The 13303-nt window shown below is 42.8% G+C and overlaps 1 protein-coding gene and 1 long non-coding RNA gene across 5 annotated transcripts in view; one reads left to right on the top strand and one right to left on the bottom strand.

Annotated features, from left to right (window-relative positions):
• Positions 1 to 3125: 3125 nt before the first annotated feature.
• On the top strand, positions 3126 to 9257 carry LOC116423465. The gene is made up of 2 exons (XR_004234077.1): positions 3126 to 3261; positions 9074 to 9257. It is a non-coding gene; the product is annotated as an uncharacterized LOC116423465 (long non-coding RNA).
• Positions 4340 to 13303, bottom strand: part of METTL16 (methyltransferase like 16) — a 55241-nt gene continuing 46277 nt past the window's right edge. For all 4 annotated transcript variants that reach the window (XM_031967806.1, XM_031967808.1, XM_031967809.1 and 1 more), the window contains 2 exons: positions 10536 to 10709; positions 4340 to 10428 (listed from right to left, as the gene is read on the bottom strand). In XM_031967806.1, coding sequence (XP_031823666.1) covers positions 9823 to 10428; positions 10536 to 10709 — 780 coding nt within the window. In that variant the 3' untranslated portion in view covers positions 4340 to 9822. The remainder of the gene's footprint in view (positions 10429 to 10535; positions 10710 to 13303) is intronic.

Raw genomic sequence — 13303 nt, forward strand, 5'->3', positions numbered from 1 at the left:
GACATTTCAGCAGAAAACAGAAGGGCCATCCATGCACTTCCTGTGTGGGACCTGCCACTGGTTCTGCTGCATCAGAAAAGGCAGAGGTCTCCTGACATGAATGGGATGCTTGGCCCATACCTCACACCCCAAATTCCATATTTAAAACTCAAATGTGCAACCTGCTGAGGTTCCAAAATACCAGAGGTATTCCCTATAACTGGCACACGCGAAATTAGGGAAGTTTATGTCCAAGGCTGCACCTTTACATTCCAGAGTTCAAATTTTATTCTAAGAAATTCCCAATTCTTGATACCATTCCTAAAAACTCCCTTGGGATGGAAAGAACTAAAAAGGGAGCGAAGGAGGTTCAACAGATGAAGGAGAGGGACATTGAAGCCTGAAGATGCTTATGTAAGATTACATATAATTGAGAAGAAAACGGAATATCCTGGCTAGGGTGTCTCAGTTTTTCCAAATGCTTTTATGAAACTCCTTCCCTCCCTATGCCTGAATCACCAAGGAGAGTTTAATGTAGGAAGGGAAAACAGAAAGGGGTAAGAGAACAATTGGGCAAACCCTTATATTGCACCCTCATGACCCCAAACAACTGATTTGCTCCAATTCCAATCAAAGGTCACTCGCTTGACTTCTTGCCAACATGACCTCTCACGGTGTTAAGTCCTCAACCATTCTACCCCTGGAGCCTCAGCTGCTCTGTCTAAAGTTTTCTCTGTTTTGACAAGGCAGTAGCAGCTTCCCAACACTCCCCTTCTCTCCAAGTGAGAAGCGAGATCACCAGTAGAGTCAGGAAATAAAAGGGGAATCCATTTTCTAATTCCTGCCCATTCCCTACTGGCTGAGCCTAAACAGCCATGCCCAATATGATGTAGCAGGCTCAAGTAAAGGATCCAAGCACATCATTCCAGTCTCCAGAACACAATTTTACTTTTCAATTGCCCATCTCATGTTACTGATGCTCCCTCTTCAATGAATGTTGGAAATGAAAAGGGGGATCTAATTCTAATTCTACATGAAGAAACTGAAGTCTCAGAATCAGAGTTCCTCTGGAGCTGGTCAATGGCAATAGCTGAACTAGAACCCAATCCCTTGACTCCAGAATTTCTAGGGAAAGAATTATATGAAGTCCACAGATGACAAAAAGGTCATCCAGCTGATGACCCTTTGAGTTCTTCCTTCCCACAGCACTTCTAGAACCTCCAGTTCTAGAAATGGTAAGCTGACAGGCAGTCCCTGGAGAGATTTCTACCAAGTCCACCACCCTGGCTCCGAATGCTGAGCAAGAAACTCAGGTCCAAGGTACAGAGTAGGGAGGGGCCAAGACATCTGACCACGGGGCCAAGTGGGGCAGTATGTGAAAAAGCAGCCTGGGAATCTGGGGAATGGAGTGAGGATGACTAACAAGGACTGGGGTCAAAAGGCAAAGGGAAAAGGTAATGAATTAAAGGAACAGGAATAGACAGAAACAGAGGCACAAAAAAGGGGAAGGGGGCCTTCCAGATCAGGTACCTCTAGAGAAGCAAGCCGACACTCTGGAGGCTAAGAAAGCACCAAGGCCGGCGTCTGGGCTGTCCTGAGCCTGCACTCCCTTTCTGCAACAGTGACACCACCTCCCAAAATGGCACTGTTATCTGTGCCAAGACCTCAGGCTGTCTAGGAAAGACAACCACATCCTCCGGGAGCCCAAATCCAGCAGAAGCCAAAGGGGACACCGGGGCCCACAGCAAAGCTAGGCCCCAGGCAGAACCGACCCAGGGACGGGAGTTCAGGGAAGAGCAAGCCCAGGGACTCATCAAATACCACCCATGTGATTGAAATGCAGAACTGCTTCCTCTAAGGGGCCCAACTCCCTGACAGCACAATACTAAACAAGTGTTCCGAGTGCTCTCTATCCTCTAGGACAGGGCTTCTGCGTGGCTTCCAGGTGGTACAGAAATCTAATTTCTCCTTTTGCCTTCCAGACTCTAACAACCTGTGCCCTAGCTCCCAGTTAGCAGGACAAAGGTTTCAGCTGGGAATCTGAGCAGAGTTTAACTGGCACACTTGCCCCATGTTCCATAAGGCAATTCTTCCTGATGATTTCCATGACTTGCTAAGAGGGCAATGTGATCTTTCACTCTGCATTCAGTTCTGGCTTTGCTTATGACAAGATCCCTCCATCTCCTTACTCAACCACAACCTCTAAACTCGCTCCAGAATTGTTCCTCACATGGTGCCTATGCTGCCCGTGCCACAGCGTCCCCCTCCCCTACCACTCTGGAGCAAGGCCTCTCCTGCATCTCTAAGCCGGGAAGGCACCAGACAGGGAGCTGACTTCTAGTGCAAACCGCACTGCCTCTGCATTTCTAATCGGGGGCTAGCCTGTGGCTTCCAGCACTCTGGGTAGGTACCCCCCACCTTGGGGAACTCTCTTCTCTTAATTAACATTTAAGAAACAGCAGCCTCTGGCTCCCATTCAATAGACATTTTTCATCCTCTCCCCACCCCACTCCACCCCTTGCAGAATGGTCTGGCCCTCTGAGGAAGTCAGGTTTTTCTAGAGAAGGCCCAACTTCCCACAGCTTACACACCCAAACTCTCCTCCTCCTACTTGGGCTAGAAAACACTGCTGGCTCCCCAGAAAGGGAAAAGATCTGCTCCCCCAAGATAAGGCCGGGACAGAACATGGCAGGCAAAGCATTTTGAGACCTATTAAGAGCGTGGCCAAATCTTACCAAACTGAAGGCCAGGCTCATTCTACAAGGAGCTTTAGACTATTGCCAGGACTCTAGGTTGGGGTGTTCTTCCACACTTCAGGCCTGGTATCCTGCTCCCTTGAACTCACATATCAAGAACACAGACCCTTTCAAGACAGGGGAAAAACTGGATCTGCAAGACTTCTGCCTCAACCTTGGCACGTAATGCTCTGGTGGAATACCTAAAGGAAGACCTCTACCAAGGGAGGATGTTAGGGCTGAGCACCCTGTCTGCCTGGCTCCATCACTAGCTTCTGCACCCAGTGACAGCTGACATCTGCACCAGGAAAATCTACACGAGAGGACACAATATTCTGTGAACAGCTGCCAGAGATATTGAGATCAGCGTCTGTAAATCTCCTCCCAAAGAACAATCTCAAAAAGCAAATTAGTTTGTTTGAGATATGTGCTACTGACGAGACACAGAAGAAAGAAAACCCAGCATCAGGTCCACTATAACCCAGTTCCATGTTGCCAAGTTGTCCTCAGGAAATCAACAGTTATTTCACGTTCTCTGATCCAAAAGGTACTTTTACACACTTTTGATCCTTAATTATCTGAGTTAAAAATACTGCCAGATATAAAGATTTGGTAACATGAATTTAAAACTATTACTCTTTCTCTTACCCTAATGCCTAATGACTAAAGAGTCATTGATCATAGAGAGGTTGAAGGAATGTTACCTCAAGTGCCTAATTATCAAATGATAGTAAGACCCACCAACATTAATTAAAGTATCTTCATCTTGGGGACAGGTTAGTAGGATTTAGGAGATTGTGTGTTAGGGGTAAGGGTGGGGAAAAGTGTGTTATTCACAGAGATCTAGGCTCCCCAACAAAATATGAATTTGAGCTCTGTTTGGGGATAAAAATATGACATCACACATTCAAGATCTTTCAGCTTAGGATCTTTCCATTAACAAGAGCTCCATCCTACTTCCGCAACTCAACCGGTATCCAATGGGCCCAAATTCACCATTCTATTGTCTTGGATTACTAAAACATCTTTCCTCATCAAAGCTACAAACAATCCAATCATGGGATGTTAACGTACACCAGCTAATGTGAACAGAAACTACTAACAAATCCCTAGTCACAGAAGGGTGCAATGTGGAGTTTTTGATTAGACCAAGAAGCTACATCCCAGGGGCTGTTGTGAGATACACTGCCTTCACCACAGTCAAAACATGCTTCCTCCAAAGTACAAGTGCAAGCCTACTAAATGTAGCACTGGCTGCTCCAATTACCAATTAAATAAATAAATTGCTGTTTTAGTCAGTTGGATGAGTCATAGCAAAGCACCCTGAGAGGCTCAGCCCTAAGAGTTCCAGAGTATGTTGTGAAGTGAATTTGCAGAACTGGAGGTAAAGGGTCCTCAGAAAGCTCTTTAGTGCCAAGGAGTGCCTGAAACCAAGATGGCAATTACTCATGTAGCTAAAGAGGTACAAAGAAATCAGGAATCAAGCTCCCAACCACTTGTGCCCTTATGCTATTTCTGGAGGCACAAGTATTTACAGAATCAAAGATGTGCCAAAGACTTCCAGAGGGCACATAGAACTTCTTCGCCAACAAGTGGCCTCAATGTGGTCTTTTTCTTCAAAGATCTCAAGGATGTGGAACATCTTGGCCCTTTCTCTTAGCTTAAAGGCTTAAGGCTCAATGAGAAATTTTATTTCCACTCAACTTCCACCTCCACCTCCTCCCAGTTCTGCCCCTGAGGGCAAAACATAGCAAGTCAAATATCCTTCATTACAGCCCTTCAAACACCTCAAGGCAGCTCCCATGCTCTCTTTGGGTCCTCGCCTGTCTTTCGGACATACCTGTTCAGATGTTTCCTAAAAATGCAGGTCCTCTAAGAGAAAATGGTCACTGCCTTGGAGCTTCCACAGTAGCTTGTCTACTGGTCATCTGCAGGCTAAGAGGGAAGGAATTACTTTTCAGTTAATACCTAGAGGTCTAGCAGCCTTTTTCTGATTCAGCCACATCTTTCCCAAGGTCCACTGCCTTGAAGGGTACTGAAACATGGCCGCAGCTTCCCAGGCCAGCAGGTCTTCCCTGATGGAAGACTGCCCAACAACTCCAATACTTGGTTCCTTCATTCTGCTAAAGCCACAAGGCAGAGGCTGAGCTCAGTGCCAGCATGAGGGCCTGACCTGGCACATTACTGTAATACACATCCCAAAGGAGGAGCTTCAGGGACAAAAGCTGATGGCACCCTCACCACGCAATAGGCAGTCCTGGTCTAAACAGGAAAAAGGAAAACAAACAGGTTTAAAATACCTGAACAGAGAATGTTTGAAATCATCTCTTTCTTGGAGATCTTCAAATTTCTAGTCAGATCTGAAAGTATGTATTCATTCACTGTGTGGTGACTCCTTCCCCACTTTTAAAAAATTTTTAAAGGCTTATTAATAGCAAAAATCAAGAACTTCACAGTTCTTGATGACAGTTGAGGAAATGACTTATATGGAAAGCTAATTTTACTATGTAAGCCATTAAAATATAAAGTTCTTTACGAAAAAACACCACCAAGGTCTAAACCATTCTTCCCCATAAGGAGGCAAGTACTCTGGGAGAAAAAAAAGCCACAAATGCCCCCTTGTGGCCACGAGGGGGAATGCCATATACTGCTTTGTGTCAAGTACAATGCAAGTCCTTAAATAAGATGCTGAATAATTTCCACACAAGTACTATGCAGTCACTCTGGAACTCTGGAGCCTGGTCTGCACAAGCAGCTGGCTTCTGCTTCCCAAAATAACAGTCTTTTACAAGCCAGAAGTAGTTGGTGTTTAAAAGCAAGCCCCTATTAAAGCATTAGGTACTAAGAGTAGATTTGCATCCTAACCAGGAACATGTCATCTGTGCTTCCCACATTTATATTTCACCATCGACTCAAGCCCTATGTGAAGGATCAAAAATGCTCTCGGCCGCATAAAGGCAAGAGACACAAGCTCTTGACAAGCTTAACATCCTGCTGGGAAATCCTCCCATTCCATGAGGCAAATGTGGAACATGACATCCCAAGATGTCATTTCCAAGGCTAAAGCGTATGTCTCGTTACATATGCCCCCAGAAGAGGAGCCAAGACCCAGAAGTTAAAGAATGTTGGGCTTCAGCCTGCTTGTACAAGTATGGAAAGAGACATATTTTAAAAGAGTTCTAATGCCAATAACGCAAAAGCAGGTATCTTGGGTTTCAGATTCAGCAGGGAGATCTTTCCAAACATCTATGCAAGTTGGCACACCTAGTTTCCAGCTGCTTAAACACTGCCCAAGTGATCTCCCTGTGGCTAGCTCTTTCATCTGACATTCTCCTATACTACATGGAAATCTCTGTACAACTTTCAAACCAGGTTATGCCAGACTAAAACCTAAGTCCTCACGGGCTTGCGGGATCTGCCCCACACTGGTGCTGCGACACAGATCTTTGGAAGGGTTTCTGACCCACTAACTTACAAACTATGTGCTCTCAAAGCTGGTGCATCACAGTACTGAATACCGCCCTTGTAATTGCTATTAAATGAGGTTATTACACTCCCAACAGTATTCGAGACTGGGTTTTTAGTTATGGAACCAACTTCACTTAACATTAAATATGAACTGAAGCCAGAAAGCGTTCTAAGAAAGTGAGTCAAGGATGCCACGTTAACAGCATCTTCATTCTTGGCCTATTTTTTCAAAGTACCACTAACAGAAACGGCCCGGGGTCTGATCACAGATCTAGGTTCAATGAAGCCAAGTGACATCAGCACTTTTCTCTCTTTCAAAAGCAGCCTACAGTCTTAGAGTATATTAGACCTATTCCAAAGATCTTCAAGAGCATTATCACCTTATCAGGCAAAACCCATGTCAGAGAGAATAATGACTCAGTAGCCTGCAAGGAAAGGATCATGGAGCCTACCAACACCTTCTCAATCAGAAATAAGCCTGGAGCAATTGTACAATTTTGGCTGTATCCCAGAAGAGTAACTATACTAAGGGAAGTCACCTGGGGGATTAGAATAGAAGGGAGATCAAATCCATTTGTTCCTGAACAATTTACATTCAAGTCAGCTTCAACATCAATGTTAATCAGAAGATTTTTCAAACTCAATTCTATTCATTCGATGAATGCACCTAAGGGGCAAGAGGTACCTGTGATCAAACACATATGTCAAAATTAAAAAGGGCAAGATAGCGGGGTTGAGTCAGACAAGAACAACAAACAATGCCACGGACAGAGAAATTGGCAAGGATGTGAGACAAATTTCAAGAACAAAGTAGGAAACAGTTCCATATACAAGGCTGGTGAGGCAAGGAAAAGGGGGAGGAAGTTCTGAAAGCACATATGTCTGTAGGAAACAAAGGCAGCTATGGTCAAAAGCAAGCTCACCTTCCCTCTCCCGGACAATTACCAAACAAAGGGGAACCAGCACCAGGCCATATCTAGGCAAGCTTGCTAAAGAGTGCCACCACACACACAGACCTTTCTTCAGAAAGGCCTGTACATTCAGACTTAATATTCAGCCTTGTGCTGATCTTATAAGCCTAACAAATCATTTGCTCTGGAACAAAAATCTAAAAGATTTTCTTCTTAAAAGAAGACATATTCATCCTCACACCTCCCTCTGGCCCAAGTGGAAAATATGTGCTTAGGCAAAAACATTTTAAAAAAATCTAACTGGTTGTTTTATAAATTTCAATGTTCTGTAAACAGGGAAATGCTACCAACTTCTCAGCCAAAAAGTAGCCTATTCTTTCCCAAGAAGGCATTAAAATCAAGAAGGGTTCAAATACAAAGAAGCTGCACCTTGCTTCCACATGATTTTAAATGGAAGTGCAATTCTGGTTTCATTTCAAAAGCCCGTTAAAGGGAGAAGTTTAGAGGCATCTTTACACAGAACCTGGAACAGTCTAGGAACCACCCACAATGACACCAGGCCCCTGGATTAGGAGCCACAGAACAAGCTCTGCCACACATTAGGGTAGTGGTTTATTTCTAGCCCTCAGTCTCCTCAAGTGAAAAACAAAATCCCTTTCCCTGCTAATATCCTACCCTCCAGAGGGAGTTGACGGTGCAGGAGTTAGAATCTGAGCCTGCAGTCAGGAAAATCAAGTTCAACTCCAACTCAAAGATTTACTAGCTGTGTGACCCTAGTCAAGTCACTTCTCTGCCTTAGCCTCTTGAACTGAAAAATGGGGAACATAATTACCTACTTCAACAAAGTGGTTCGGGAGGGTTAAATGAAATAATTGTAAAAAGTACTGAGCCAAGTTTCTTGGCACATAGTAGGTACTCTATAAATGCTTGTTCCCTTTCTTCTATAACAAAAATAGCAAACACTGTTTTCTGTTTTAAATATGAACAGCTGTCATTTAATATGAGTACTGTAAACACAAGGAATTATATCCTAAAGTCAGGAAATATGGGTTTAGCCCTAGTACTGCTCTGAAATCACTGCATGGTTCTGATACTGTTTTCTTATTTGTACAATGGAGGGTACTAGGGAAGGAGAGGAGTCAGCCGACTAAAGAGGGGGCCCTCTGAGGTCCATCCTAAGATATGAAGTCACAAGTACATGCTTGTAACAATTAACCAACAGTGTTGGGCAAAAGCAGCTCATAGACACCCCATGTGTGCTCAGAATGGCATTCCCTTGACCTTACTCTAAAAAGCTCAGTGATTGTGCTCTTTTCCTTAGAGGGAGGGAGAATGATGATACATGTGTGTGTGTAAATATAAATCTATATCTAGATAGATAAAACCTCAGAATTGGAACAATGCAGCCTAGTGCATTTAGAGCTGATCTTGAAAAAGGGAAGACCTGGTGCTAACTGGCACATGGTACTTAAAAACAAAACCCTAGCTTTCCCAACCCTAACTGAGCCGAAAGCATTCTTCCTTGAACACTTGTTTTGAGAAGGTGGTTACACTAGGGTTCTACTGCTAGTAAAAAAATGTGAGGCTGAGTTGATTCTTTTGATCACAATGTTCAATTAGCATCAGTTTACCCATCAACAAATGAACTCTTTGGGTTTAGACCAATACCAAAACTCACAGAATGCTTTGACAACAAATGTGTACTCTTAGTTTCTGACAACTTCAAATCAATTACAAGCAATCCCCTGTGAAAAATGAAACAGGATCGACCCTTTTCATTTTTGAATATTCTGTGTGTGTGTGTGTGTGTGTGTGTGTGTGTGTGTATGTATATATACACATATACCAAATAAAAGTTGGTTGATATTTGTGAATGATTCCAAAATTGTGTGAAATTAATGTTGCTAAAGAATAATACTGTATACAATTTAGAAGAAAGGGTGTCCAGACTTAAAATGGAGAATTCTGATTTACTCTTAGGTTTTGGAGCCAGAGCATCAAGATCCTCTCTTCTTTTGCTCATTAAGTACATGCCTCCTGCCAATTTCTAATCAAGAAAACCCAAAATGAGGAATATGTTTCTGAGGATGAATTGAACCCCTTTGCTCCTGTGTTCCACCTAGCCTTGACTCACCATCAGACCCCTAAGGTCAGGATCCGGTTTCCAGACATGGGATGGATGGAAGGGTCAATCAGAAGAGAACACAAGTGAGCAAGTTCAGTCTTGATGACTCATGAAGACACCCTTGAGTCTGCTAAATTGATCTGTCTTTGGAGTAGATGTAATGAAACCACTTGTCTTTCTAAAGTAATAGCCTCTAGAGAAGACCTGAGGGACTGAGCATATATCCCTGAAGGCTAAAGTACCTTCTCTCTCTCAAGCTGCCTCAATCTCAGATGCTACACAAATAATCCGATGGCTTGGAGAGCCAGTCCGACACCAAGTAAGCCAGATTTAAATCTGTCCACAGTCCCAGCTTCCTGGTAATTTTTTATTGTTCCTAACATCCAGGACATTTCCTCTGGTGTCACTTCACAGCGATTCCTTGCATCTAAACAAACAAAAATTACCATTCCAGTGGACTCACTAGAATTGTCTTAAAAAAAAAAAAAAAAAAAAAATCTTGTGCCAGTGTTATTGTTTCCCCCCCTAAATTAGTAAAAAGAATTCTAAAAGGCAAGCTGCCCTACATCTGATTGTAGCAGCTGTGCCAGGAATTTGTTTGTGGCTAACTAGCAACAAGCCTGAAAATCTGGTTGCGTAAATACGTGCAGAGCTGGTTCATTAAGTCCCTATTCTGGCCCTCAACCCAATGCATCTCTACCACTGTATCCTCGTTTGCCTCCTTCTTGACATTTATTAAACACTTAAACAGATAATGTCCTGAAGCCCCTTGAGAATTTTTCTCTCTTTCAGCCACTGTACTGGCAACTTCTTCAGGAGCATCTACTTCCAATGCGGTAAAGAGCGAACCCCTGACACTTTCTAAAACCTCTGTCCTTCCTTTTTTCTCAGTCCCTTCTTCCTCCATTGGCTCTTGGCTATTGTCTGGGTGGTGACTTTCAGGAACAGCTGTTTCAGCTCCACATATGGTAAGCCTGGATGGGGAGATCTCATCAGAGCACTTGGCCCAGTCTGGGTTATTTTCAATTTCTTTGGGCAGAGGTTTCTCCTCTTCCATAGCTTGAATGAAGTCTTCAGAGGCTCGAGGAACTTCTCTCAACTGCCTCACTCTGTCTCTTTTCTTTCTCCTTAAATGAACCCAAGAGTTTTCTACAGCTGTTAAGAATAGACTAACTTCCTCTTTTCCACAGGGTACCCGTTTATGCTGGACCTATTTGGAGGAAAAAACAGAATTTCATACACATCAACTCTGTATTCCCTCTCATGATGCCCCCAAAACAGATCAGGAGAAACATCTTCATCTCCTAAAGCAAGTACCTTCAGATCAGTGAGGATTTTTTCAAGCCATGTTGTAATAACTGCTATGCCTTCCACAGTCTCCGAGCCCACAGCAGAAGCTTTGAGGGATAACTCTTTCATTGTGGCTGCTAATACTACAAATGTAATGGGCTTCCTGGGCTTTTCTAGTTTCCTTCTTTTAGATGGAGGTGACTAAAAGAAAAAGAAGAGGGGGTGATGGGATTAGGAGATAAGTATCCAAATCAACCACCCATCCACCCCTCCCACCCCTTCCAACTTCCCCCACATGAAAGACAATGGAATCTCACTAAGATCTTAATTGATAGAAAATAATTCAATAACTAACAGGTTATGTGCAGTGACCAAAGTAGGCTCTTTCGTTCCATTCAATCCCAAAGATTTGAATACAAGCATTTGTTAAAAATTTGTGCCTCACAGTATGCTTAGGCCCTACAATGACACTTAAGAATTGCAGATAGAAAGATAAATGAAACTCCTTGCTCCTTAAAGAGCAAGGGGGGTTGGGGGGGGGGGGGGGAGAAAGACTATGTACAAAGAAGTAAATATAAAATATATCCTAAATCATTTCAAGAGTGAGGAAAGAAGGGCACTAATGGCTGGGGCTGGAGTGGGGGGAGTCTCATGGATCTAAGAGTACTTCATTTCAGGAAAGAACAAAAGCCCTGGGTACATAATGTGCTCTTTTCCAAAAGGACCCCATACACCTTGGTTATCAACTTCTAATTTGTGTTTCAATGTCTGCACAAAAGCTTCAAGAAGCCACAGATTACCAGAGTTTGCCTTTCATTACTGATCAGAGCCAGAGGTATCTTAGGTTGAATCCTGCCGGATATCAGGAACAATAGCTAGTTAATGAGCTGCACACACTTTAATTGAACAAACCTATGGATTCCCGATTCCTCATCTCAAAATTTCCTCCCCCCCCAAAAATCATGCAAATGCTGACATGGAAGCTTTGTTTTACCCAACTCAAGCCTGTAATCCTGGCAGCTCTTTCTTTCCTCCTACCTCAAAAGCATGGAATCTAAATCTTTCCTGGCCATACCCACTAGAGGGACTCAAACTCCATATTCAAGTTCAATTACGTCACCACATTTTTTCCTCTTAAAAATGGAAGCATCTCCCCAGATTAATCTTATACAAAAGCAATTTAAAAATACATTTTATAGCTATTTAGCACCCTCCCCCCCCCCAAGACATTTCACTATATTCAGAATTGATCAGACTGAAAACTCGAATATAAAGATGTTAACAAGAAGGACATTAGAAACCGAGCAGAATGGTACACAAAGACCAGAAGGTCAAATGGTTTCGAAGCACTTTTATTCCAAAAAGACCTAATGCTATTTTCAGACACACCAAATACAAAGTCTAGTCCAAGCCATATTTCACAGAGGAGGAAAAAGAACAAAATGACCCAGTGACTTTGTTGAAGGTCCCCAGGGCTTTACAAGCAGAATCTCTTTTACTAAATCAGAATTGTTTTAGACAGCAAACTCCAAGTACAAAAGGGACCTATTATCTGGAGTGAAAAGATAACGGGAACCCACTGTGAGGCTGCAAATTTCTTTCTCCAATACAGACACATGGGAAAAGTCATTGTATTTCTATACGGAAAATTTTTCAATGTAACAATTTCCAACTCTTCAAAACAGATTCGATAAAAGATCATAACATTAAGAAATGCTTTTAAAACAACAATTCAATTTAACTGAGTTTACCAAAAAGGGATGGAAACAAGCCAATCAAAAAGCACTCTGGGGAAGTGACAAACAGTGGATTCTGGGCTGTGCCCCGGTCTGGGCTCGTTAATTAATATTTCCAGACAAGAACAGACAGATTCAAATTTGACATTGAGAGAGTAGTGCAGTAATGACTTAATAGCGCAGCAAAGGAAAAAGTAACCACTTGTGAATATACCTACAGTTTCAAGTATCTCCTGGCCAAGAATATAAATATACAAGTACTCAACTACTTAGATTGTATTTGAAGCCATAAAAAGTGGATAACAGAATCACAATTCATATTTCAATTTCAAACATGAGAATGGGTGTGTGAATGCCACTCCTGTGATTCATTTTGGTTCTTTGAGGTGCTTGAGCAGAGTATGGCTAAACATGGAGATGCAGGATGGCAGCAGCAGGGCAGCAGCAGGGCTTCCTGAAGCTACTGCACTAGGACTGATAGGTCCTGACTCATTTGACTCTCTGAGTGAAGCAAAATTTCCTCAGAGACAGAGCAGAACCCCTTCCCTGTACCATCACCCCTGCCTGGACACCCCTGCCTCTGGAGGAAAAGGGAAGCACACTAAAATCCTGCTAATTTAGTCTTCCTCTGTTGTTATCTGCTTTTCCAAAACCTAAGAGAAGTCAGATCCAACAACATAGAAACATTACATTGCTGATATAGGTTTAAATAATAGAACTTCTTGTCCTGAATGAGGCTGATAGGTCACCAGAAATGTCAGATCAGCTAATAGCTGCTTATTCATTAAAAAGATATCCCTATCCTCTCCTCCTCACCCCACCCCCAATCCATTCAGACTCTGACAGATTGAAAATCCTTATTTCACTCAGCAGGATCACATTAAAATGCAATCAATAGCAAAAGCAGGTCTTAAGAAATCACCACTTAAATTTATTCACAGAGATCCCTTACATTAGCATACTTTCACACCACTTATCAAAGGTCCAATGAATGGGAAATATTACGTTTGGCTTTTGTCTCTCCTCTACCAGCAATTAAAATTTAACTTATTTTGCTAA

The sequence above is a fragment of the Sarcophilus harrisii genome, chromosome 4 (genome assembly GCF_902635505.1).
Source record: "Sarcophilus harrisii chromosome 4, mSarHar1.11, whole genome shotgun sequence".
Classification (NCBI taxonomy): Eukaryota; Metazoa; Chordata; class Mammalia; order Dasyuromorphia; family Dasyuridae; genus Sarcophilus; species Sarcophilus harrisii.